Genomic DNA, 27,769 nt, shown 5'->3' with positions numbered 1-27,769 from the left:
GCGATTGAAAATTATGGTAATTGAAAATGGTCAGTTTGTGGTTTTTATAATTATATTAAAGGTTTTTAAAGGGTATGAGTTTACGAATTACATTTTGGGCTTATACAATACTTATTCGTAAATGAATATTTTATTTACTTCCTCTGTACATTTTATACAGGTTTAAATATTTGTTCAACTATTATGTTCTCAGTTTTTATTATAATCTATTATAATTTGAAAAAATTTGCCTTATTTCACAGATTTGTCAACAGGATTGAGCGTTTTCATTTCCTTGCCGTAGTCGGCAACCCTGAAGCAGTTGTTATTGCCTCGCTTTTATCTACGCTCGCACAGGCCAGGGAGTCGGAGTCAGAATTTGTGCTGTACAAAGCATAATAATGAGTTTTCTCACTTCGTCTCTCTCGTTTCCACACAGTTTCCCGATGCACGTTTAACGAGGGTTAGGGCAGAAGGGAGGATAAAATGGAATAATATTGGAATTATAAATAAGGTTGCCAGATACAAGATACGACCAAACGATACGAGCCACGCTACATGCTACGCAATACATACAACCCCTCGTACATACATACCATATGTATGTACATGGATATAAAACTGGTTGCTAGCTCTTCGTCGAGTTCGACAAAGCGGACTCAACGAAACGCAGAACAAGGCAGAGAGGCAGTACATAAGCGACCGAGCGTATGTATGCTCATTTACTATGTTCGGATGTACATATGGTTGCTTTTGTATGAGTGTGCATTGGCGTTGCTGCTGCTGCTGACAGTAACAACGACAGCAACAAAGACAGGGGGCCAAAAGGTTGGGAAACGGTGGCAGAGACGCCAGCAGAGACGCTGGCAGAGCCCAGCATGATACCGCACCAGCCTTGAGAAGAACGCCTCATGTGGTTGATGTTGGCGCTGGGTTTCTTTGGGTATGTCTGTGTGTGTGTGGAAACAAAAGGTTGCTGGCACGCTGCTCTTGTTGCTGTTGCTGCACAGTTCATAATTAATCAAAAATATTTTAGTTTCAATTAAACGTGGGCCAAGTCGACCCCTTTGAAGCCCATAATGAATTAGTTTATTAACTGAATTAACAGACAGCTGACTTTCCGCTTTCCAGCACTTCCGGGCATTGGGCAGTCCATCCATTTAATTTTATTCATTAATTGGGGTCCTGGCAGCCAATCCAGTTCATCCAGTAATGATTCCAGATAGGGGAAATCTAGTCTCTCCATTCAGTAATTCATGAGCATTACATTCCCACAATTCCAATACTTCTAGAACTTTCGCATTTCTCTTCCAGTCCTTCCAGCCATTCCAGAGAGCGACGGAGCCCTCAGTCTCTCCATTCCCCACCCAATCCATTTTATACGAAACGAGGACATGATAGAGGTAAGGAAGAGACGCTGATACAAGGAGCACGAATAGGTAGGGAGGGGAGGGACTGGAGGTAGACTTGACAGAAAAGTTACCCAAAAGTTCACTTCAAGTCGTGAAACTTTTTTTATGTTCACGCCACTTTTATGCGTTGTCTCTTGGAGGGGGTGAGGGCCAAAGGAAGCGCAACACGTAAAGGAAATCCGGGAGCGGATCAATGCGTCGTTTGGTTCGGGTCGTCAATAGAGGGGTTCTCTCTGCCAGCCTCTGAAGTCCTTGCCAAAGTTGAAAGATGACAGGCGATGGGCAAAACCCGGCCCATTTCACAGTTGAAAGCTGATTTGACGCACTCAAAGATGCAAAATCAATTTTCCCGAGACAGCTTCACCTCGAAGTTCGGCCGGTCCCCAAGAAGCTGATAAACTCCCGAGTTGCAGAGATCCCTCTTTCAGATTATTGAATTACTCTGAATACTTCCTTTCGATTTATTTATACGAGTACATCCCGAATGCGAGAGAGACGAGATATGCACATCAAAGGGGAGTCTCAAAATAAACAAATCATGATTTTCGTTTGCTTTTTGCTTACCTCATTTTCCGCGTTGGATTTTGTGCGAATTTTTTACATGTTGGCAGAGATTTGGCAAATATGATATGTACATACATTCGGTCTGTACATATGTATGTATGTACATATGTAAGTTTCTCACTAATCAGCAAAAGCGCAGCAGCAAAAGTCGAAGCGTTGTGAGTTACGGCACACGAGCCTCTATTATTCTACCAGGTACTCAGTTTTCATATTTGGAATTGTATGGGCTTTGCTTTTAAATTCCCATTTTCCGTCGGGGAGCCACCAAACGAGAAGTACGCACAAAATAGACTGCGAGCTCGTAAGAATTAGCCAAAGGAAAAAGTACCTAATCTACTGCAATCTGGAAGACATACAATTACTCAATAAACGGAAGTTTAAACTCCCTTGGAAAGTCTTTTAATCCAGCGCGTTGTTCGTTGTATCTATGTATGTATGACCCCGACTTGGAGAATATACCCAACAGATAAAAGGACATTCATATGAGAAACAACTGCAGTGTCGGAAAGCTTAACGCCCAATTCTTCTCAGTGCAAACTCCAGATACCGGACGAGAATAAAACGGCATCACATATAAGAGGATTATCTCAATTACAGATATCTTTTGAACCGGGGCCAACGGACACATGCTTCCAAATGTGAAATACAAAAATTGAGGTGAGGGAGTAACCGAAACTTCATCTAGGACAAGGGTGGCTAGAGGCCGACTTGTTCGAAAGAAGTCTCATTTAAATCATTGGTAACTTGTGAATCGAAGCACATGCTTTTCCGCAGCGCGAGAATCTGATTTGGGCAATGGATCAATAATTGCCTTGATGGCTACCAATCCACGGAAGGGCGTGTCCTCTCCCATTGGCTCTTAATTGAGAATTGAGTGAAAGGTATTACTATTTTGTCTGTTATGTTTCATGTACAGCTTTAGCAGAAACTTTCAATACGTTCAAAGTGATTTTATTGTGGAATACCGTTGTGGCCTTTGGGTTGTATCGAAAACTTCTTCCTTCCCATTTCCAATTGTAGAATTAAAACAAAGTTTTTTTGGGGCCCAACATATGTAAATATTCCATGCAGACTTCGGTTTTATAAGCGCCATTACTTCTGAATTTTGTTGAAAGAACAAAAACAAGTTCTAAAGCCGCACCCATTCATTCTGAAACTAATCATTAGGGGACCAAAGCCGGAGCCGACTCGAACTGAATTCTGATCAAGTTGAAACAGACTTGGTGAGCATTTTATAGCCGCTCTATATTGAAAGTTGGGACTATAATTATGCAAATTTTAGTGTCTGAGACAGCGGCAGGCCGATTCGGTCTCGCTCGGCCCATTTCAATCCACTTTAATGGGGAATTTTAAAGTTAACTGCGACAGAGATTAAACAGCAACAACAAACAACAATTTAATCTCTTAAATTGCAAATTTCGCAATATCCTTAGGGAAACGGCGAGTGCCAGGGCCCGACTAAGAGCAGGACGGACGCTTGGGCGAACCATGCCGGACGGGCGTCGACACAGTTCTCCCTGCCTCATCCTGTTGCACGCTTTCTGGTATTTCAATTTCCACCCTTCCCCCACTCCCAACAAGCTGCTCTACCTCCTGAATGTTGCCAGCATAAACTAATTAGTGACATAATTTCAAAAGTCGCGACTGGTTTGCGCTCGGGTGGTCTGGGCTTGGGCTTGGGCTCGAGATTTTTGGGGTGTGACAAATCCCGCAGGTTGTCAAAAGCGAAGCAATTTCTATTACATAATAATTATGAAAAATTGCTGTGTCATTACACGGACCTGCGAAACCAAAGACAGACGACTGGCCATGCCACCACTGCCCTAAGAAATTAAATATTTGCCTAAAGAAATTGAAACATTAGAGACCTTTTTGTTGCCTTTTACAACTGTAATAGATTTAACAATGAATCGGAATCTTGAGGGAAATCCAGCATAATACTAAAATAAATAATGAAAGACTGATGAAAGAATTCTGGAACAAACAGCAACTTATGAAAAGGATTAGAGCTCACGCTAAAGATTTACCATAAATTATTTCAGATATCCAAAAAGATACTAGTTCATATAATTATGTATGTACATGAAAAGAGCATACATCTATCCATCACTGTGCGAATGACTAATTAAAATGGATGCAACATCCGTGCATTTATCATCGTTAAACATTTTAACGGAAATCCAACTTAAATTACCTTACAGGAAGGAATCCAAGATTCAGGGTGTGGAAAACTACACAACAGTCGTTGCAGTTAACATCTAACTATATCCAAATTTGTTTCAAGTTATGTAGTTAAGATACGATATGAGAAACGATACGGAGAATGTGCAACGAATGGTTAAAGGAAGAACGCCGATTGATAAAGAAGTTAACTTCATGTAGAAAGAAATTAGAAACGCCATAGATAAGGTAATTAGGTGTAAAGTAATTGTTAAAAGATACAAAATTTATAAAAATAATATAAAAAAAACAACGGAATTAACATTTTTGCATGTTTTTCATTTTACACCTTGGTACTTCGATCTTTTCTACAAAGAACTTATGGTAAATATATGTATGTACATATGTACATAAATATTTTAATATTTCCCAAACTAAAGCTAATGTTATAACAAGATCTCGAGTTCATTCATTGCCAAAACTGGCTTATTCTCCGTAAACCGTCACTGTTACCATGACCATTTGGGGAAATATTTGGAATACACAACTCAATTCTATATAATAAAGTGTGTTTCGATTGTTTAGAGATTAGCGTTTCTGTCGTCCCTCGATTAATTAATCATACTTCAGGTATCATTCTTCTTGCCGCTACTCTTGTCTCAATATAAAAACACCGCGTGATAAATCGAAACAAATTATAATTGGACAAAAGTGGATGGGATAGGATAGCAATGACAGCGCCCCCAAAACAGACACACGCACACGGTCAGACAGCACGCTCACACGAACACACACAGCTCCAGCGAGAGATAAAACGTGTATATGATTTGTTATGTGCCCGTAAACGAAAAAGGAAAAAAAGACAGAAAACAACGAGGCAATAACAAAGCAAAGAAAAACGAAAGAACGACAACAACAGAATGCTAAACTACACCCACGCCTCGCCATGTACACACAAATGTAGCCGTAAAGTGAGCCTTGGGTCGGCGGCAGTTTCCCAATCAAAATGTAAATCCACACAGTCCGTTGGGTTGGGTGGCGGTTTGGAGTGGGAGAGGGTTTGTTTGTTGGGCTGCAATTTAAGAATATTCGCTCTGTCTTTCCTTCTGTTTCTCTGGCATGGACAAAAAATGCAAAAGCAAAAGCAACGCCATGTTTGCGCTCGACATCAACGTCAAGCTGCGGCAGAAACGTCGGCATCGACGCTGACTGCGGCTGGCAATGCCGACAGCCACACACACACACCGGCATTCTCTCTCTCTCACACTCTCTAGCGATAGTCAACAGAAAGAGGAAACAGAACAGACCCAGTTGAGAATTTGAAGGAGAGCAATAGCAGAAAATGTTTGAAAACTAAGAAAGAGATGAGAGTATGTTTAAGTTACTGTACCCACAGACATTTTAGGCTTTAGTTAATTTGGTTATTAGCCAAAATTTTAAACCATGCAAATAGAAGAAACCCACAATATGTCATGCGTACAAAATATTTGTACCGTCGCCAGCGAATTGGTCACTGGGGTGCCTCGGCATGCTTGTTTGCTTGCGCCGTAAATGGAACGATGAACGAGAGAAGCAAAGGCAACAAGAGCAAACACAAGCATAGTTGTGTTTGAGTGTGTATGTGCGTCGGATAGATAGAGAGAGGGAGACTGAGAGAGTGGCAGGCAACGTTCGTTTGGTGTTTTCGTCGTTGCTTTGCTTTGCTTTCTGTATCCACGCGTTGAAATACCCCGCATTATCCGTGTACCGCAAGTACTCATTACGGATTCACACACAAACACACACACACACTGTATCGCATTTTTTTCGAGGGTTAATATGAAATGATATTTCATTGCGCCGCACAGATTTCTTTTGCAGCAGCAATCCCAATCCCAATGCAAATCTTTCATCTTTTTGTACCCTGAAATAAAAGGTCGTCGCATTTTTTCGCTGCCGCCACTCCGTTGCTCTCTCGCTCCCACCCACCAACAATCTGGTTAATAAATTATGCTCTGTTTCTCCCTTTTCTGATAACTGTCACGTTGAGCGTACATTTTCTACTAATTGCGGGTATGTGGCGGCGAGGGGTGGTGGCCCAAGAAGTGGCAGTGGGCGGGCGCACAGTGTAATTGCTGGAAAGCACCGTAATAAGTGCACCTGTCAAAATTATTTTTCAGCAGAATAATGGCTTTTTGGGTTAGGTTGAGGATCTATTGCGGGGCTTTCACCGCAAAAAGCGGCAACCATACAGTGAATGGAAAAATGCTTAAGTAAGTCCTATGGTTTATATCATAAGCATATGTACAAATTTATGTACACATACATGTGCAAGTACATATGTACGTAAATACGTGTAATACATACAAATATTTGAAGATACAAATGTACGATGAAATAACGATGAGTTTCCAGGGTTCATGCGACTCCCTGGACGCGTTTACACAACAGACATTTATATTCAACATCTCTCCTTAGCGGAAACATCCGTTCCCATATGTATGTACATATGTATGTATGCACATACCGCTAACTTTTTTATGAAAGTACGGAGAATCTCCCTAAAAGAATACACTTTTGGGTCAAAATTATTATAAACGATTTCCCTCTGACTGACATCTCTCGTTTGTTCAATGATATCTCCCCTTGGAAACCAGTCAACTTCAAGAATCTGCAAACCTTATTGTATCCGGAAAAAAGTGTACCCTTTGTGTACACAGAAGTAGGATACGGAAATGTTACTGCCAATGCAGATTTAATTAACACCTGACGCAAGGACATGTTCCAAATATGCACATTTATATGTATGTATGTATGTATGTATGTACATCTCCACTTAATTGAAACATGACGCAAATTCATTTTGCAACAAAATTGAATGTTTATGCCCTTGAAAGTCAGTGAATTCCCCAAACTCTTCAATCCGGCATACCATCGACAGAATCGACAGGACACGAGAGAATGCAATTAGAGCCATTCAGCCATCCCACACCCAAGTACCCGTTCACCCACACACCCAACATCAAATCCTTGTGTTTGCGAGTATCTGCAACGCCACCGACAAAACCGCAAAGCAGTTGCTACATTAATTATTCATTTTGCCAGAGGATTCGTTTTCCAGAGAGTCAAATTGTTTCACAAACACGATGTGCATAGCCATGCATCTGTGTCTAAGTGAGTGTGTGTGTGTGTTTGGAGGTGCAATTTAAGCACAGGGGCATCGAGTGGACTCTTTTTTGGGGCAGAATTCTTAATTACTTTCGAAAATATTGCACCGTTTCGCAGTGCTCGATTCTGCCATTCTACTAGTCAACCGCATTCGAAAAGCGCGGGAATGTGAACATTCAATAGATGCACTCGTGGTTGAAAAGAAGGCATAGCCCACAAAATAGTATATAGCTTGATATTGTGCATCCTACAACAAATTGGGGGATAGAAGTTATCGTGCTTATTATAAACACTTAAACATGATCCTTCTTTTACTCTGTTGTCGTTTGTTGTAACGTTAAATCTTGTTTGGTGTTTATAATTAAGAGGTAAAACTATTAAGAATTTGTAAAAGATAATACCATATGGTAACTTCTGCACGTACACTTTCAATATACATAAAAGATAGAAAACAGAAGCCAGAGATAGAATGTTCTTAACTCTAAGTTTATTTGAAAAGATGGGCTTCCTCGAGTTGAAGTTTTCATAATAATTCCAAAAAACCTGTGGTCGTTTCTAGTGTCCCAAAGTTTTACTTTTACTGAGCATGAGCTCCTCAAATTACAAAATGATTTCCCCTTCCCGTATTTGCATCTTCTGTGCACACGGGAACACATCATGTCCGCATTTTGTCATTGCTGAATATTTTTAATTCGATCATAACCTTCCGGGTCCCAGCACTGCCCCTCAATTTTGATAGTTTCCGTTGTGTGTTAGGGAACGGTTGTTGTAGAAGACTGAAACTAAGACTAAGACTGAGAAAAAGAGTCTAATTTGAAGCTACTTTCGCGACTTTCATTCAAATTAACAGAATGAGAATGTGAAAGGCAGCAAGTAGCTAATATACATTGCACATTTTAAACTAGTAAATCCTAGTAATTCCTAGAAAATCGAAATTTCTTCAGGTACTATCACGAAGTCAGTCTAAAGATACTTAAGCTAAACAGAACCATTCGTCTGAGTTGCAAGTGGGATGGACTTGCCCGCCATGGCAGCTACAGCGGCAAAGGACTTGAGGACATGACCGACATGGATACAAGAATCTTTCATCATTTATCTCTGTCAGTTGATCAAACGTGAGATGCCTTCCAGTTGAACAGGACGTCCTCTGTTTTCGGCGTGGCATGTCGGTTGGAGCTGGGCAAGGGCAAAGCGACCGTGAAACGCTTCTGTGGTACGTGCTGGAAATTATCCAAGGACATTTTGCTGCTGTCCCTCAATTTGCCATAATCCTTTGTAATGCAAATTCAGATCGAGTAAAACAGTTGTTTTTCTGTGTGTGCTGTAAAAACACATTTTCCCCCTGCGGCGACTGTCAAGTGAAGTTAACATCGAGTGGCATCAGTTTCAGCACGCGAATGATGTCAGCCACAGATACAACGCACTTTGCATATGATATGGCTGTGGACATGGGCAGGGACTGAAACTGCGACTGTGACTGGGCTGGAGCCAAAACAGGTTCAACAGATTTAACAAAATGAAATGCCCAACGGCTGTGCTGCGATATGGGGACATGGCCAAAACGAGCGAAAAAAAGATGAAGCAACAGCAAAACGAGAAATTTTGCGTTAATTATAAACGTCAAGGCCTTAGAGGCCCCAACGCGCGTTAATCTCTCATTTGACGGGAGTCGTCGAATTCAATTAAAAACACCACCCACACATACACTCTCGCGGAATCAATCGGGAACGAACGGAGCGAACGATGTACGTGTATAGCACCCCAAAAAATCAAGTTCTTCTCTCGCACCACACACAGATACACACACCCACTCGCGAGTGACGAAGTGTTCGGGCAGCCAATCGAGCGGCAGCACCGACAAGGACAGCAACGAATGCGCATCGATCCATCTCGCTCTGGCCGCTCTCTCTGAGTTTGCGCTGAATATCGTCTCGTGGAGCGGCGAACGAAAAGCTGGCCCGAAACGGTTCAAAGCGCCAGCAGGTCTATCAGTCTTTTCAGACTTTTCGTGGCGTGTGCACTCTGATCGAGAAATACGGTAGAATACTACGCGTTTCACAGCGAGAAGTGATAGAGCGAGACGGACGGAGAGGTATGGAGTGCGAGCAGTAAAATCTCTGTCTGAGGATGGTTGGGTTGGAAAAAGAGCGTGTGTATGAGAAATCGATAAGAGCCAGCAGCAGCTGAAGTGAAAGAAGAAGCAGCAGCAGCAGCTCTGTTGATGCCGCTGTTTCTTGGGTGTGTGCTTCATTGTGTGTGTGTTTCAGTGTGTGTGTGTGAATACGGATTTCCATTTAGTGTAAATCGATTTGAAAAGCGCGTAAAAACTGATTCGACACTCGGCCGGGAAAACTCTCCTCCAGCCCGTGAGGATTCTCAATTTGCGTCGCAGTTTCCCTCAGAACGGGCGGAAAAGTAAGCCAAGTGGAAATGGGAAAAATAACAACAACGACGAAACCCATTTCTAATCTGAAAATTTCACTTTACGCCGAAAAACTGGTGTGTCAGTGTAGTGGTGAACATTTTGTAAACACACGTACACGTGACCAGTGTACACGTGTGTGTGTGCGTGTGTGAGTGTCGTATGGGAATTTCGTCGTGCGGCGAAAAGCGGTTCGTAAAATCGGCTTGAGTGCGGCGAAAATGCGCGCGCGCAAAAGTAGAAAGTTTGCCGCCTGGTCTCTCTCTCTCCCATCCACTCCCACTCGGAACTCGCCGCCAGAGCACGCTCGCCGCGGCGAATGTATCTACAAATTTGTGTCGTCTCAATCCCAAATACAAATACACGCACATGTTGATGTCGCGTTTTTCGCCGCGTGCGCTCTTTCGGCGCCGTTCGTAATTGTGGCGAGTACGAGAGTACGAGAGCGAAGCGAATGAATCTGAAACCGCGATTTAGTGTGTACCGCACGTAGCATTTGAATTTCGTCGTGCAATGCTTTTAGTTTGTCTTCGTGCCCCAAGAAAAGCTATACAAGGCAGCAGAGCTGCCGTTTCCATATGAAATTTGTTTGACGTGCTTTATTTTACCTTTTGCTGAGTGAGTTTCGTTCGCTTGTCGGTCTCGGTACCTCGTCGTCTTCGTTTTCCAACATTCGGGCAAGAGCTTGTTGCGTATGGTTGCTCCACATCTACGAGCGTGTGTGTGAGTGTGTGTGTGAGTGGCAATGGCAGTAGCAACCACCACCCTGCGGGCGGGTCGGTGGGTGTCGTGTCTCGTACCGGCGCTTGTCGTAACTTTTGTTATTATTGTTGCCGCTGTCGCTGTCGGTGTCGCTGTCGCTGCCTCTGCTGACGTTTCTTTCAAGCTGTGACCATTTCGTCACTGTCACTGTGTGTGTGTGTGTGTGTGTGTGTGTATCTGTGTGTATGGTAGTGCGCGCCTTTTACGAAATTGCGGCGTATAAACAAAAAGCGTGGACAAAAACGTCACACTGACGACGTCATCAATACGAAACGTCATCAAATCATCGGCCAACAATGGGTGGCATTTTAACGAGCACTTATACACATGCATGCGTCCTCTCACACCTTTGCCCAGCTGAGTGGGCGGGCCTATGGGCGTGTGGGCGCACGCCCCCACTCTGTAATCAAAAGAAACAGCAGTGGCAGCAGCAGCATCACCATCACCATCTTCTTAATATTCCATTTCCACCTCTTTGCGCCCCCTTTGTAGCCTCTTTCTTACTTCTAGTTTCTTAAGCTTTTGTTTTTGTTTGGGTTTTTGTTTTGCTAGCTCAGCCTCCCTTGCTCAGCTCTTCTCTTCGTACTCCCTTTCTTACTATTTCTCATCTCCTCCGTTGCTTCTCTGCTGTCATTTTGCCTGCTGACAACTACAACACAACTATTTCGGTCTTCCCTTCACAAAGGCCGAAGCTTTCGTGCCAGTTTCGCGTGAGGGCAGCAACTAGAAACTGGAAAGAGGCGAGGGGAAAGGAAAGTGGCAATGGAGACAATAAATGGATGAAGCTGTGCCGACTACTGGCTGCCCTTTGGGGTGGCAGAATCTCAGCCTAGAGGCTGGGTGGAAAAATGGGAATATTATTGTGTAGATCTTCAGGAAAAGGGGTTTGATTTCTGGAGTATATGGGGGAAAAAATATTATAGAAGGTTTCAACGTCTCTTGAAACTTGATTGGATGTGCATTTAGTATCAATTTTAGATCTGATTGGAAGATTTGGCATATTAGAAATATGATCTTGGAGATACTTTCAAGATAAACAGACACACTCGAAGTTTTAGGCAACTTATTGCTACTAAAAGTAATAAAATTGTTTGAGCTTTCTTTGTTTATATTGATGGTTAAGGGTAGGAAAACGGACAGCTAATCAACCTCTAATGATATACCACTGGATGGATAGATTATAGTACTGTGTACTCTACAAACGAAGATTAAGTAGTTATTTATAAAGTATAAACGATTAAAATCCTTTGCTCAGGGGTTATACATTATAGACAGATCTGGAAAGCAGCTGGAAATCCTGTGGGTTGGCCAACAATCCCTCTGTAGCAGTATCTGTACCACCAACAACCTGCTGAACTTTGCCCGGCCATCACCTTTCCACCTTCCCTGCATCATCATCATTATCGTCACCATCATCATCATAATCATCGTCATCATCGTAGTAGTCGCTGTAATAATGATGGAAATTCTGTTACTTACTCTGCCCTGCCTTTGACTGACGGACTGACTCGCTTGTGTGGGGCACAAAAGCGTAATTTTCGTAGTTTTATTCGTTTGCACGGCAACATCCAGTGCCAGTGCCAGTGCCAGAGCCAGTGCCAGGAGAAGTGGTGTGGCCCACTAGGGCTCAGGGGGCGGAAAGGGAGGCAAGCTAAAACTAGCTTCAAGTACACCGTCGAGTGCACATCGTTTTCTGTGTCTCTGCCTCTGTCGCTGTCGCTGTCTGTAGCTGTAGCTGTAACTGTAGCTGTGTGAGTGTGTGTTTCGCTCGCTCTCGGTAGGTGCCCTCTGTGGCACGAAGGGCGTCGCTTGTGCGCCCGAAAGACTACAGACCCTGCCCCTCCCCGCCCCTCTGGCAGCCTTCCATCGTGTCCAAACCTTATAGAGTTGCTACTTTTGTACTCTTTTTTTGTTGTTGTATCCATATTTTTGTTTTCATCATTGTTCCGATTCATGGATATGGATGGCTGCCTTACTAGTCTAAAGTTTTCCGTTTTGTGTCTAGTTTTCTGTGTCTGTGTGTGTGTGTGTGCTGCTGCTGCTGACGTTGCTTTATCTTTGAGGCCAGATACAGATACAGATACATAGTTGATGGATGGATGTACATATCTCTCTCGCTCTCTGTGGCTTTGTCGCTGCCGTTGACGAGCGACAACCACAAAGATGTTGACGACGATGATGGGCGAATGGTGATGTGATGATGGGACTTGGCTCAGTCTTGTGTTTCTCACAGTTATGGGTTTCCCCATTCACCATTCCCCCTTCTATCCCGCTCTCACTCTCCATCGCTTGTCTGTTGTGCCAGTTGTGGGGTCGAGGCTCGCTCGTTTTGGCCATCATTAGTGGGGTGCACGAGCGTGGACCCACAGTTTATTACCCATAACTTGCTTAGCACTCTCTCTCTTAACCTGAATGGCTTCCTTTATTGCAGGACATGCTAGCCGCTTGAGTGTTCTCCACAAAGAGGCTAACTAAAACACACAATTCCGGCAGGAGAATGCATCTCCAAACCACGCACAAAACGGCTCAACTCGCGCCAATGGATTCCACAATCGCAACTGCATCCAGTTCCTCAGCTGTCTCAACTGCTGCCACACACTGCGACGTGCGGCAGTTTCACGGCTTGATAACATGCGGCCTCTGTCATGGCTACATGATCGATCCCACCACAGTGGACCATTGCTATCACACATGTAAGTCGACTTCCCTTGCCCTCCCTTTTCGGAGTGTTGTCCTTTTTGCCGGGATCCTCATTTGAAACATATTTGCTTCCCATGTGTCTTGTTCCCAGATTGCCGCAGTTGCATATTGAAGCATCTGCTGCGCGTTGCCTACTGCCCGCAGTGCAAGTCCAGCGGCGGCAAGGAGATCAGCGAGATCAACCTCAGGTAGGCCCATACAAATATTCCATCCACCCATTGTACAACTTTCAATGGCCCAGCAAGTTGCACGAATCCATTGATTACCCCTTAAGTTAAATGATTTCCATTAAATCTAATCCACCACAGATCGGACGACATTCTGCGATCGCTGATCTATAAGCTGGTGCCCGGCCTGTATCGAAGGGAGTGCGATCAGCTGGCAGACTTCAAGGAGCAGCATCGGGAACTGTTCGATGGGGACGACCAGCAGGCGGTGCCCGAGCCGGAGTTCTTCACACCGGCGGATCTTGTGAGGTGAGATTGAATATAAGGGAAATTCAATTCCTTGGGTCCATGGGCAGGTTTTAATGCCATCCATTTTGGCTTGTTGTTTCGTGTGCAGCCTCTCCCTGGAGTACCATCCGGCGATGCTGGAGAAGTGCACGGCGGCGAGCGAGGTGCCGCCGGTTATCTACCTGCAGTGCCCCGCCGGGCTGAAGGTGGAGCTGCTGCGGCGCTTCCTCTGCTCCAAGTACAACATCGATGCGGAGAACAAGCTGGTCGAGGTGGAGGTGACCTACGAGGACGAGGTGCTGCCCTCCAGCTTCACACTGATGGACGTGGGCTATTGCTACAAGTGGACTGGGGTAAGTTTCGCAATCCGCAGCTACTCCCTGGGTGGGATTACGGGGCGGGCGTTGTGTTGTGTCTATTGTCGCTTTTTGTGGCTTTTCCAATTACCGGAAAATTCGAAAGCGGCCAAGGGGCGGGGAATCGAATCCAATTGTGCCACCAGATTAACGTTCAATGTCCACTTTCCATCCCCTGTCACTGTCCATCCCCCTTCCATCCACTGCCCGCTGTCCGATGTCCACCCCTTGCAGCATGCCCCGATGGCCTTCTGCTACCGGATTATGGTGTACGAGAGCGAGCGAGCAAAAAACGACGAGCACAATCTGTCGAGGATTAATAGCCAGGAGGTGGACAATGCGCGGAAGGTGCGCCGCTCCAAGAGCGGCAAGTCGGTGACTTTCGCCGAGGACCTCGAGGTGGAGATGGACTCGCCCTCGGTGTCGGGCTCGCCGCGCGGCAAGGGGCGCAACAAATCCGCGAAAGTGTCACCGCCACCGAAGGCCAAGCGCCTGGCGACGGCCAAGCGCGAGCTGGAGGACAGCTCCAGCTCCAGTTCGGTGAGCAGCTTCAAGAGTCTCCGCAGCAACGACATGCGCTACAGCGACTATGCCGTGGCGCGTGTGAAGAGTGAGCCCGAGGCAGAGCCGGATGCGGATGCGGCCGACCAGCCCCGAGAGTCCGCACTGCCGCCCCACATGAACATCGTGGTGAGCATTCCGCCCTCGCAGCTCAGTCGCTACGTGGACGATGCGGACTTTGAGCTGAAGACGGCCAACAAGAAGGGCAACCTGCCCAAGCTGAAGATCGAGCTGAACAGCATGAGAAGCAAGCTGTCCATGCCGATGTCCGCGGAGCCCCGCCTGGAGGACACCTCCTGCTCCGCACAGCAGCTCGATCTGGAGACCTACGCCAAGAACATTGGACTCAAGCCCATCGAACCCACCCACTCCACACCATCGGTGGCTGCAGCGGACACGAAATACAGTCCGAACGCCTCGCCAATGTCCTCTTGCTCCACATCCACCAATGGCTCTGGGTCGGGCTCCAATGTCTTGGGCACAGCAGATGGCAACAGCTCCATTCCCAACGCAGGTTCTGGGTCCAGCTCCCATCGCAAGCGCAAGAAGAAGCACTCCAAGGAGCCGAAGGACGCGAATGGAAAGCGCAAGAAGCTGCACGCGGAGATCTCCTCGCAGACCGATGGAAAGATGAAGGTGAAGATCACTTCCAATCCCACCACCAACCACAAGCACAAGCTGGACCTGAAGCGATCACACTCCCTGGCTGGCGGCGAACTGGGCCTGGGATCCTCAGCCTCCGCCTCCGCCTCCGTCTCCCTCTCCCACCTGAAGTTGGACGAGACGAGAGGCGCCACCAGCGAGGCGCTCAACCGGACGCTCAGCGAGGAGTCGCGCAGCATCAGCAGCCTCATGACCGGCGCTCCCACGCCGCCCCCCACGCCCACAACCGAAACGGATGCGACCAAAATGGCGCTGGTGGCCAAGGAGCTCGCGTTGCCGGCATCGCCCCCGCTGCCGCCGAGCCTCTTCAAGGCCTTTACCCCAGCCTCCGCTCCAGTCGCGATGCCATCCACGACGATTTCTGTGACTAAGCCCAAGCCACAGCAGCAGCAGCAGCAGCAACCAGCAAAGGCGGGCACAAAGCCTCAGCACACCAACAACAACAACAATAACAACAATAACAACAACAACAACAACAACAACCGGAAACAGGCCCAGTCGGTGTCGCCTGGCGGACACTTTGTGGTGCCCCAGCCACCGACGCACGCAAATCGCAACATGTACCACATGCAGCGCTACCTCTCCACACCCAGCTCCATCGCCAGTTCGGCCAACAAGCAGCCGAAGCGCTCCGTCTCCGTGGACGAGTCCCTGGCCAAACAGGCGCGCCTGCATCAAGTCCAGGCCATGCCCAGCTACGCGGCTCGCTTCCAGATGCACGCCAATGGAAACGGACCGAAGGTGGCCTCCGCCTCCTACCTGCCCAATCCCCAGACGCGTCTGTACGGCCCGGAGATGGCCAAGCAGCAGCAGGCGCTGCCCAGCCCCACCATCAGCAGTGGCTCGCTGACCATCACGCCCCGCGGTCGTCCCAGCCAGCAAATGGCCTACTCCTTCCCAGAGCCAGCCAGCCACATGCCCGCCGTGGAGTTTGTGCGCCTGGTGCCCAGCAAGCCGGCGGCGGGTGCGATGCCCAAGCAGCCGCCCGCGATGATGACTGGCGGTCGCATAATGGGACCACCGGCGGCACTGCCCAAGCAGCAGACCCAGCACCAGCACCAGCATCAGAATCAGCAACAGGCTCAGAGCCAGGCCAAGGGACAGGCGAAGAGAGCTGCTGTCCAGTCGCCGCCAATGCCCATGCCCATGCCCATGCCGATGCCAATGCCGATTCCGGCGATTGTCAAGTCGCCGCCGCTGGCAGTCGCACTGAGTGGGCAACGTGGCAGCCACAACTACAACAACCAGAACCACAACCACAAGAGCAACAACAGCAAGAGCAACAACAATGCGGCTTATCGAGCATCTCCGCCTGCATTAATAAATCTGCGCAACACCGATCCACTCCCGTTTCCATCAAAGTCAAGCGCAAAGGCAGACGCCAATTCAAAGAAATCCCCGCCAGCAGCTGCAGCGGGAACTGGAGCTGGCTGCATCGGAGGTGGTTCGACGGGCAGCAGCAGCAGCGGCAGCGGCAGCGGCAGTCAAAGCAAAACCAATGGCACGACTGCATTGGATCCATCGAAAACTGGTTTGCGCGAATTTCGACCGCCGTTTGGCACAGCGTTGCCAGCGGCAGCAGCAGCAGCAGCAGCAGCAGCCACAACTACAACTAAAACGGCCCCAACAGCAGCAGCAGCAGCAGCAGCAGCAGCCAAGGATGCCGACATACTTGATTTATCAGCGAACCCTGGACGCAACAGCAGCACCAGCACCAAATTGGCTGGGACAAGCAGGGCGCCCACATCCACATTACCGCCTGCGGGCAGCACCTCAGGCAGCAGCAGCAACAGCCTGGAGGCAGCCTTAAACAAAATCAAACAGAACATATCCGCCAACAGCAACAGCAATGGCAATGGAGGAGGATTAACCTCTGGGGCGGCAGCGACAACAACAACAGCGGCAAATGGCACCACCACCAACACAAGCACTCCAAGCAGCAGCAGCAGCAGCAGCACTGCCACAGCCACAGCCACTGGCACTGGCACTGGCGATGATCTACAGAATCTGCATTTGCTCTCCGAATCGGCGACGGCGCGCGAGAAGATCTCGATAAAGTCGGGCGGCAGCAACATCTTCGAGAACAAGCCAAAGAATGGGAATGCAGTGGTGCGGCCACAGAATGCCTCAGTGCGGAGCATACCCAATCCATCCGCACTGGCCTTTCGCAATCAGACAACGCTTCCAGCAGCAGCAACATCGACAGCAGCAGCAGCATCACCAGCAGCATCTGTATCTATGGCCAGTGCAATCACGAAACCGCTGACGGTGAAGGCCGAGGAAAAGTCCAAGATGTCAACCACCGCGCCGGGCCAGCTCAGTCCCACCGGCAGCAATGGCAGCAGCCACAGCAGCTCTGGATGCAGTGCAGCAGCCACCTCGCCGCGTGCCCTGACCAAGAAACCGACGACGATCGATCAAGTGGCGGCCAATTTGAATATTCGTGCCGAGGCCAAAGCCGCTGCCCTGGCCGAGGAGGCTCCCCTGGTGCTCACCACCAGCTCCGCCAAGTCCCCGGAGCTGGCCAAGACGACAGCGGCAGTCACAGTTACAGCCACAGCGACTGCCACAGCCACAGCCACAGCCACAGCCCAACCCGATCCAGTCGCAATCGGCCCGAAGTCAGAGTCGACCAAGGAGACGGCAATCACCGTCTCGGCGGCCAGCACTCTCCTGTCCATACCCGCAGCGGCGGGCCTCGTGAGCCAGTCCGAGGCCCTGCCCAAGCCACCCGTGCAGATCGCCGCCACTGACACCCTGGCTCCGGTGGCGAGTTCCGCTTAGTCACAAGGTGAGTGCCACATAACTGAAGAACTTTCAATTGCATTTAGCTAGTAGTAACTAATGATGTTCAATCCAAAGTTAAGTTTATTATTTATTGCCTTTGATTCACTTTTCTCTTCTCCTCTGATCGAGGCATTTTGTGATAGTCCCTTAATTGGAGAATGGAGAATAGATCCTCCATTAATTTTATTTTTACTTGGATACATACATATGTATGTAGGATTTTGTTCTTTATTGCACATTTTCGATTTAATATTCCTAATTCTTTTGATCAGCAATATTGATTGACACAGCGAACATCTCCTATCTGTCTTTTATAATTTATTTCGGAGCCCTAATTTAATTCAGGCAATTCAAGGCCCCGTATTGTTGTTACCAAATTCTGGTTCTGGTTCCTTCAGCAATGACTTTTGGCTGATTCTTTCTTCAACTCTGAAGAAAGAACAAACTTGAAGCGAACTTTTTTCTATTTCCCTTATGAGTTGGCTATAATTTGTACGTTTTGGCGCATTTCCCACACTTAATGGAACGGAATAGAGACTCGAATTATACAAATTGCGTTTCGTGTTTTGTGTTTTGTGTTTTCTCTCTTCCCATTTTTCCGGCCTCTTCTTCCATCACACCTCAGCTCACCTCTTCACCTGCTGCTGTTGCTTTTCGTTTCTACTTTTACGTTTCTCAAGTAGTCATTATACACAAATAATGTGTCTTCTTCTACTTGCTCTCTCCCTCTCTCTCCTAGTCTGTACCTCTCGCGAACGTACTTCTTCCTCCTCTCTCTCTCTCTCTCGCGCACTCTGACTCGACTCTCTCGCTCGTCATTCGGCAACGGTCGTGGTCGGTCATTCATACCGAACTCTAGTCTGCTTTTATTTTTGCCGTTAGAAGCATTTGAGTTTTGTTTTCGTACCCTTCCGACCGCTGAGTATTTATAATTTTTGTTAGATGTTTGACCCCATAATTACGATACAACAATGCACATACCCTTCATTCTGCTGCAAAAAGTTCCTAAATGAATCCCTCACATGCTCATGGCTCATGGAAAACGAAAAGAAAATCCAGCCAAACCTTTCAAGTTGTATTCTTAAATCCATACTAACTAATGGATAACTCGCTTCAGTTATCGGATTACTGAGCTGCCAGAGCATCAATGGTTCTGCAGGGTATTTAGATATTTTCTAGCCTTCTTCTCCTTCTACTTCCTATGTTTCGTTTTGTTCTTTTGGTTTTTCGGTTGGCCTTTTAATGAACAACATCATTACATCATTTTGTATTTTCACCCATAGAAAGGCCTAGAACAACATTTTCATTCATTCTGGTTTCTTCCATCTTCTCTGATTCTTTTCGCTTGCAGCTTTTCTGTGGCTGTGCGGAACGCAAATGTATCTTGTGGCGCCGTTGGAGAACCTACAAAATAGCAGCAACAGCAACAACAACAACAACTAAGAGAGAAGACAACGACAACTCACCTGTCAGTGCTCGCTCCCGAAGAGAAAAGTGCAATTTGTATGAAAACAGTTAACTTGAAATAGACGAGATTCGTAAGCCTTAAAACCGACCCGAAGTATCCTCAATAGAAAGCAATATAGAGTAGATTAGAGACCAAACCGAATCGTTTTCATGGCCAAGCAAATATTTTGCCACTGTATTAGGATGCCACAAATGAAATATTCCATAATAGGCGGGGAAGCAAATGTTAAAAATATCGTACATAAATAATTAATCAAATATACACACTGACAAGCAAAAAAGAAAAGGTTAGGCAAAAGCACAAAACAGCAACGAATTAATTATAAAATATCAACAAAAACCTGAGATAAGGTCGCATACGCATACGGGTAACTAACGATTTTGATGTATCTTCGTTTTTTCTTGCCTTTTCGGGTGAAAGTCCAAACAGAATCAGAACCCCAAGCCCCAGTAGAAGTAGGCGATAGAGAGAGACTTTTTTAAAATAGGATTATGGTATTGCGATGCCCGATAGGGCGCCTGAATGTTAGGGGAAGTGTAATCGCATCAAGAATATTTGATTATGGAAAGTGTTGCCGCACACTTGCGACCTGCCACCAGTGCGGCGTGGAGAATGTGCTCCGAAGTGTGAAGTTGTGGTTTTCGTCGCGCTGCTGGTGGTGGTAGAGTCAAAAATGTGCTGTCCGGGTGGATAGAACAGCACTTACAGAACACCCATAAAGAAGATGAAGAGAACACACAGATATACACAAACGCCGGGATAGAGAAACAAACATACAAATACCCCGATACATAGATACATACATACATACATACATACATACATACATACATACTCACGTTCTTCAGCGAGGCGATAAAATTTTAACGATTTTGCGCCGCTTTGAGGCGAGCGTGTCAGGCATAAAAATACAAAACAAAACAATACTACATATAAGCAAATCAAACAAACAAAACGGAATAATGCAAATAACAGACCCACACACATACCGATAAACGTATGCAGATACGCGTATATCTTGTAGATACTTTTTTTCGAATTAGTTGTTTAAGCGCGTTACGTTTAATTGCAGCACGAACTTTGTACATAAATTTAAATCGAATCGAATCGCAATGAAATGAAATGAATCCCGGGCAAAGCAAAATGAAAACAAAAACAACACACCACACGGCGAACGATAATAAATTTGGACTTTTTTTTTAGAGCTTTGACCAAATAAAAATACTATGCTATTATACTTAATGCAGATATGATATTATACTCTTACATTTACGATATTCATAGACTTGAAAAAAGGCTTTAGGTTTTCATACTTTCCCTCTAACCTTTCCCGCTTTTAGCTGATATTTTGTTTTTGTTATTGTACATATTTTACACTCAAAAAAATATATATAAAAAAGGAAGAAGGAGGATTAGAAGGAATCGTACTAAGAAATACTTCAATGCGTTTCTTACGGGAATAGCTATAGCTGTAATTGTAGAATGGTGTCCACCACAAAGGGAAAGAGATAAAGACCTACCCTCTATTTTCACTCGATTTCAACCCTGCGGCATTCGCAGCAGCATCCCTCGTGATCTGTACGAAATTAACATAATTTCCAGGCAATCAAACAAATTGAAAAGCCTCGGGATCCAGCTACAGACTTACGTACGAGTATATTCCAAAACTTTGTCTCGATTCCTGATTGTTGTATATTTATTTATCGCTATTATTGAGATACATATACGAATGTATGTGTATGTAGTTGTATATTTGAAGGTCCGACATCCGATCGCACCTCTTGACTTGTGTAAGCTGATATTGTATTGATCGGAATAAACCCTATCTAAATAATATAAAACCTATTAATATATAAATATGTAGAATATAGCTCTGATTGTACGCACTCTTGTATGAAATATTGTTAACCCACACTCGAAATGTAATCCACACACACACACACACACACACACACACACACTCTAAGTTAATTTAGCTGATTTTCGAAAACAATAAAAAATCATCAAAATGAAACACCCTGTGCAAGAAAATATATTTCAAAAATGGGATGGCAAAAGCGAATGCGAATGCGAGTGCCAATGCGGTTCTCTATATATTTTTATGGATATGGCTGTGGCTGGGGCACAGATAAATCAGAGCGATGCTTCGACGGTGGCGACAGAAGGTGTCGCCCCAGTCGAAGGAAGTTGGATCAGGTTACAGCCTCGGCTTTGTTCCTTGCCACCCCTCTTCTACTTGTTGTTGGCATTGCAGATTTCAACGCTTTTCATGCCTCACAGGAGGGGGAACTGGAGCTGGAGCTGCCACTCCAAGTATATGTATGGAAGGGAGCACCGAGTGGAAGGAGTTGGGCGGACACTTGCCGGAAACATATGGCAGCACGCTAAAACCAAAACCCCGTTGTCGTTGTCGTTGTCGTTGTCCATGCCTTCCTCCCCCACAAAAGCCGCAGAGCCGCAGCCACATAACGGGGCACGGGACACGTGCCGGCGGCGTCCCAGCAGCGTAACCTTCTGCAAGGGCGATTGCTGTGACAGCACGAGGACGTGCACAAGGACGAAGGCGAGTAAACGATTGCCGAGTGAGCTCGCTCGCCGAAGCTTCAGTGGGTGGTGGCAGGGCCTGCTCTGCTGCCTGTCTCTTTGTGGCCATGTGTATATCATCCAACGGCAAGAGTGTGTGTTTTCTGTCCCAGAGATGAGAGCGTGACGGTGAGCTGTCATGCCAGTTTCGTATCCCAAGGGGAAAGCTGAATATTAAACATATCGTTTATTTAAAGTGGTAGGCAGCTTCAGGGGCTAATGGACAATTTAGAGGCTTGACTTACGGAATACAAAACTAATTGAATTGATCAATGTACATTTGAATATTCTGGGCTCAAAGAACACGTGAATATATGATTGATTTCACTGTAATACCAACAGATTTATATATTTAATTACAGTATTTCTTCCGAGCAAAACTGAACTCACGAGCAACTCACTCGTGTCACGCTGCCAGCACCATTTGGGCAACTTGTTGTTTTATTTGCCTTGTCGTACTTTTATTAAAAACGAACGCTACTTAATCAGCAGCAAAATGTCGCACTTTACTGCGCACACACCCACACCCCCACGTCTCCCCATCAATCCGTAGAATCCCTAGCGTCGGCGGAGAGAGAGCGAGCGGGTGACAGAGAGAGAGAGGTTGTGTGAGAGAGAGTGAGTGGGTTGAGCAGGGGGAAGGCAGACGACGTTTGACTTTTTGCTGTCGTTGCGAAAACAGACTTATCAGCTTTTGTTTCTGTTGCTTTTGCTGCCTGCCTGGTTACGAGAGAGCTTTCCAAGCCGCCTCGCGCCGCTTTGCTCCATCCGGCCACCCGTTTGGCATGTGCTGCCTCCCTGCCACACCCCAACAGTGCCAGCAACAGCACCAGCACCACCCCCCACCCCGTGCCAGGCCTGCTCCGCTCTGCTGATAAATAGCATTTAAGTATTAGTGTTGCCGTTGCTGTTGCGCCTTTGTTGTTGCCACAGTTGGAACGTGCCCCGCTTTGCGATTCGCGATTGGTAAATTGGGTAATTGAAAACACTTAACGGTTATGATTTATTATCTGTTTGCTTTCCACTTCTGCCCCTGTCGCTGATGTAGCTGCCAGTCAAGCCGACTCAATGCGACATTGTATGGAAAATCTCATTTGCTTCACAAACTCTATTGTCGGCCTGAATACCTGCGATACTAGTAATTAAAAACGAATTTATCAAACGCCTGTATCAGTATTCTAAGCTCCATTTGAAGGGTTGATAAACGTTCTCGGGAAACGCGGCAAGAAAAAAGATATGTGTACTACGTCCTGCAACAATTAATCTTTTGCATGGAAAAGTTTTGGGCTTTTTTCATTAGCTTAAAAATAAGACAACCGTAAGTCAAGTGTTGGAAATTGCCATAGCTTCTCTCAGTTGATTTACTTAGAAATAGAGTCACGGGCTCGTCGAATAATCTGAGACTTTGCAACACTGATAGCCACGCAGAATATGAAAAATTTTATGGACGGCATAAATTCGAAACCATTTTATGGCTGGTAATTATCCAAGAATCTTTCAAAAACCATCGCAATCCAATCGTTTGCAAAGCCACAATCAATGAAGTCCTAGAGGCGCTTTTATCTTGACATATTTCTTCTTGTTTCATTGTGATAAACGTGCAAAAACTATCTATCGAGGTACATAGTTGACTGATCAATCAGAGAGTGTTTGAACGGTGTTAGTGGCCAGCAGCTTACGTTTACGTAACCCTGCATTGACATGCTAATTAATCGAGTATTCGATTTCGATTCCTTTCCGCTTGCGCAACCGTTATCAGTGTGTAGTGAAGTAATTCCAGTGGAATTTGCGCAGCCCGTGCCAGTCATTTGTCTCGACGGGTTATTAATGCTAATAGATTGCACTTACATATAGTTTGCATAAACAATTTGCACAGAGTGGGCAGAGCAGAGCAGGTCAGGCTAATCGAACTACATTGTGTGCAAATTTGCTGCCTAGGTAAGCACGTGTTCCATTAGTTGGTTCGGTGACCAATTAAGTTCAATTCAAGTTGAAAAACTCTCCCGAAATTCCATCAAGGCTGTGACTGTGACTTTTCGACTTTGCTTTCGTTTAAACTACTGCACAAACATCTATAATTCTGCTTCTGAAAGCTTAATATTTGGCAGACGGTAAGCTTAAACCTCAAAATGTGTGGGTATACTTTATAGATGCATTCATTAGCTCTTTAGAAGGGCCAATTTCATTACAACCAGACTTAAGACACTTACAGATTACAATACAGATTGAAGCTATAATCTTGATAATTATTATAGAGCACAAACAAATGTGTGAATATTACTCAGTAGCGGTGTTTATTTATCTTTAGAAAGCACAATTATACTATTATTTCTGGCAATCTGAAATAACAAAGTCTGGAACGTATATTTTGACTTATTCAAGGAAATATGTACATACATATTTAGAAATAAGATTTATAAAATGTTATCACTATTGGCCGGGAAAGACACTGCACTTTCAGTAGTGAGTAGAGATGTAGGAGCAATACAGCTGATGTTCACTGACAGAACACAGTTTGCATTTGACTAACAATTATCCAATACGTACTCCAAGTGAGTATGGCTTTTCGAGTACGTTTCTCAGACGGATGATTGGACATCTTCATGGACTAAATCAAATCTCGTTGTCCATAAATCTCTAGCAATTAGGAACGTATTAGTTTTAGGGTGGCCGTATATATGTAAGTAAAAGTGAAATCGAATCTACAACAGCGAGTTTTTCGTTCATTTGATTTTGAGTTTTGGTGCTCTCCACAAATCGAGGCAAGCAAGATAAGTGCAGAAGCACAGCCTCAAGTATGCCTCAACTTTGATCCCAGATGAATGCAATCCGAGGGCTTTATATTATTTTTATAACCATTAAAATTAATGAAGAGGGAAGGCAATGCAGCCAGAAAAAGAGACGGACAGAAAGAGGCAGAAACACACAGAGAGAAAGAGAGAGAGAGAGAGAGAGCAAACGAAGAGAATAACAACAAAATGAGCGTTAACCAAGCGAATCCTCGGCACGTTTTGGAATTTACACGAGGCCAGGAGTCGCAGAGTGAGTACGGAGCAGGGAGGGAGGGCGGTATCAGGGGCAGAGGACGACCAAGGTGTGTCCGTGACTGGAAGTGGTTGGCTTGCGGGGGGAAGGCATGACTGGGGTGTGGGGCAGCGCAGGGGCGAAGCTCGAAACGTTATGCGAAACACGCAAAGCGATTCGATTTCGCCTGTACCGATGCGATGCCGTTGCCTCCTCAATTTCGCTGTTGCTGTTGCCGTTGCCGCACAGTGTGTGCCATGGCAAGGCACAAGCAACCCCTCTCTGCACCCCCCACACTCACACTACTCCCCCTCCCTGGAGTGCATGGCTAGCATGGCAATTTGCCATTTTGAACGAAGCGCAGAGGAGCCTGAGAGCTAGTGCCGGAGTCGGTCTCGGGAGTAGGGAGTCGGAAATCGAGTGAGGAGGACAGGCCACAATTTTGCGGCTCCATTGGACGCCAAAGGCGGCGGCTGTAGAGCGTGTAGGGACGCGAGGGTGGAATGCCACCGCCACTGCCACTGCTGCTGCTCCTGCAGCCGGTCTGCATGGGAGCCGAGCCTTGGCCAAGTGTGACCAGGCAATGCAAAATATTCGGTAAATTATGGTTTTTGTGGTTAACATTACAGCACGGGGATACAACTAACTAACTGTAGTTTCTAGAACTTTGGAGTGTTCAAGTATTATTTATGAATTTATGATTAAACAAATACTCTCTCAAACAGGGGATTTTTACATTTTGGAACATGGAAACACAGTGGCTGAACAGGCTCTTTTATTCCCCAAAATCAATGTGCATCCCAACATAATAGTGGTTAATTGGAATGTACATACATACATACATATACATATGTATGTACATACAGATGTACATACTTCCTACTACTTTGTGCCACTTTGAATAGAGTTCGGTTTAGTTATTAATTTCCTTTACGGGGCATGGAATATACATTCTTAATCATTTCGAAACTGTTTTGAGCCGTGTAAGCAATCTGTCTGGTCTCATCTCTTTGAATAGATTTCTTTCATTATATTCATTCGCAGCTTTTCATATTCCATAGTTCTGAAATCACAGCCGAGCAGCAGCGCCTTCAGGCTCTCATCTCCAATGGTGATGGAGCGAACGTGCTGCAAAAGGGAGCGGGGGTCCAAAAGTCGCCCCCCGAACTTCTGAATCAGCTTCAATCAGCGCGCGTTGTGTGTTTCTGTGTGTGTGAGAGTGAGCGCACCTGTTACGGTCGTGCCTTTTCATCTGTACCTGTATCTGCATCTGTATCTGTTTCGCTGAACTTTGCCTTCTCCGATGAACTTCGTTTTGGCTGTTTTAGCCGTCGGTGTCTGCCTGCGCCTGGCCTGGCCTGGCCTGGCTTGTTCTGTTTTAGCTCTCCTCCTGCCCTGCCACAGAGCCGTGTGCCGTCTGTAGGCGGAACTCGAATAAAAGTTATATTGCCGCTGCAGGGGGATTCGAGTTAATCGAATAATAAGCACACAGATACACCCCATATACAGACACAAATGCAGACTGATTCGCACACAGAAACAAAGTGCAGCCCCCCGACGAGGTCGAGACATGACCAATTGGCGTGTTTTTCAAAATATTTCGCTTCGCTGGAATTGAAATTGGAATGGAAGATGATAGCCTCCGTGGCAGCCTTCTCGCCTTGTTATGTTTGTGCGCCTCTTCTGTTTCTGTTTCTGTTTCGTTTTCTGCTTTTGAATTTGCCTCTTCTCTGTTGTCTTCGCTTCTCTTCTCTTTTTTGTTCGTTTTCTTGGGGAGCTGTTATTGCTGTTTTATTACCTCTTGCGCTCCACCGCTCCACCGCTCCAGCGATTTCCAGCTCGTCAAAAATTATGTGCACTCATTTGTGAAGTACGAGACGTTCCGTTCGGCGCTCGAATGCGTGAGAAAAGCAATGTTGCGACTTCTTCCCTTTGCGGATGCCACCGACTGCTGCTCCACCCAACCGACCTCCAATGAGATACACAGACACACACACACTCACTTCTGTACGGACACTGGTCTGTTTATGCAGCTCTCTAGATCCGCTCAAGTGCCGGGTGAACGGTGCGGCGGTGCTACTTGAAAGCAAACTATCCGAGCGAGTTCCTCAAATTCACTTCTAATTGATTCAAAATTGCTTTCAATTGTGGCAAGCTCGATCTCCAGTTGGATTAGGTTGGGGAAGATGCAACGTACGTCAATTACGAATCAATAAGAGTCTGATCTACTCCACATGTCATGAACAATTTTAGTAATTCCATTGATTTTACGTTGTTCCTCATTTGCTTGTAGCTAAAGTATTTAAATATTTATTACAAATTTTTAGATTTTCCTAAAATGAAGGCAGAAAACATAAAAATGATGGGCAAGCAGAGGAGAGCAAGGACTCATGGCCATTCTTAAGCTGATTACAAGATTACGGCTCATTAATTAAGGAAATTGCTTTAGTTTAGCATTAACTTATCTTCATTGCGAGAGCCACTCTGATTTACTATCGCTTGTTCCGTTCAGTTCCTAATCCCATTTAACATCTAAATTTACATACTTGTCTACACATGCTTCAAGGTAAAACACACAAGAACGTAGCCTCGTAGAGGAAAAGGTAAATTGTATAAATAAAATAAAGCATATCATGTTATTGTTTAAGATTCTTCTGGATATAGAAGAAAGGAGTGTTTAAAAGGAGAGGTATTAGTGTTGCGACTGGAAATGTAACTAAAATCGA

General features: G+C 45.7%; 1 protein-coding gene across 1 annotated transcript; it reads left to right on the top strand.

Moving 5' to 3' along the window:
• Positions 1-9,270: 9,270 nt before the first annotated feature.
• On the top strand, positions 9,271-20,592 carry LOC117890614 (protein suppressor 2 of zeste). Its single transcript, XM_034795555.1, has 8 exons — positions 9,271-9,354; positions 12,878-13,139; positions 13,238-13,334; positions 13,455-13,622; positions 13,711-13,954; positions 14,192-16,751; positions 16,815-17,972; positions 19,320-20,592. The coding sequence occupies exons 2-7, from the start codon at positions 12,944-12,946 to the stop codon at positions 17,963-17,965; spliced, it is 4,416 nt and encodes a 1,471-aa protein (XP_034651446.1). The 5' UTR covers positions 9,271-9,354; positions 12,878-12,943; the 3' UTR covers positions 17,966-17,972; positions 19,320-20,592.
• Positions 20,593-27,769: the final 7,177 nt, after the last annotated feature.

The sequence above is a fragment of the Drosophila subobscura genome, chromosome E (genome assembly GCF_008121235.1).
Source record: "Drosophila subobscura isolate 14011-0131.10 chromosome E, UCBerk_Dsub_1.0, whole genome shotgun sequence".
NCBI lineage: Eukaryota > Metazoa > Arthropoda > Insecta > Diptera > Drosophilidae > Drosophila > Drosophila subobscura.
This window is presented reverse-complemented; position numbering and strand designations above follow the sequence as displayed.

Excerpts from the sequence above, each read along its gene's own strand:
- LOC117890614 (XM_034795555.1), top strand. The coding sequence starts at position 12,944 with ATGCATCTCCAAACCACGCACAAAACGGCTCAACTCGCGCCAATGGAT. Across the intron at positions 13,955-14,191 it reads ATTGCTACAAGTGGACTGGG|CATGCCCCGATGGCCTTCTG; the intron begins GTAAGTTTCGCA and ends CACCCCTTGCAG. Across the intron at positions 16,752-16,814 it reads GCCGTTTGGCACAGCGTTGC|CAGCAGCAGCAGCAGCAGCA; the intron begins CAGCGGCAGCAG and ends CCCCAACAGCAG.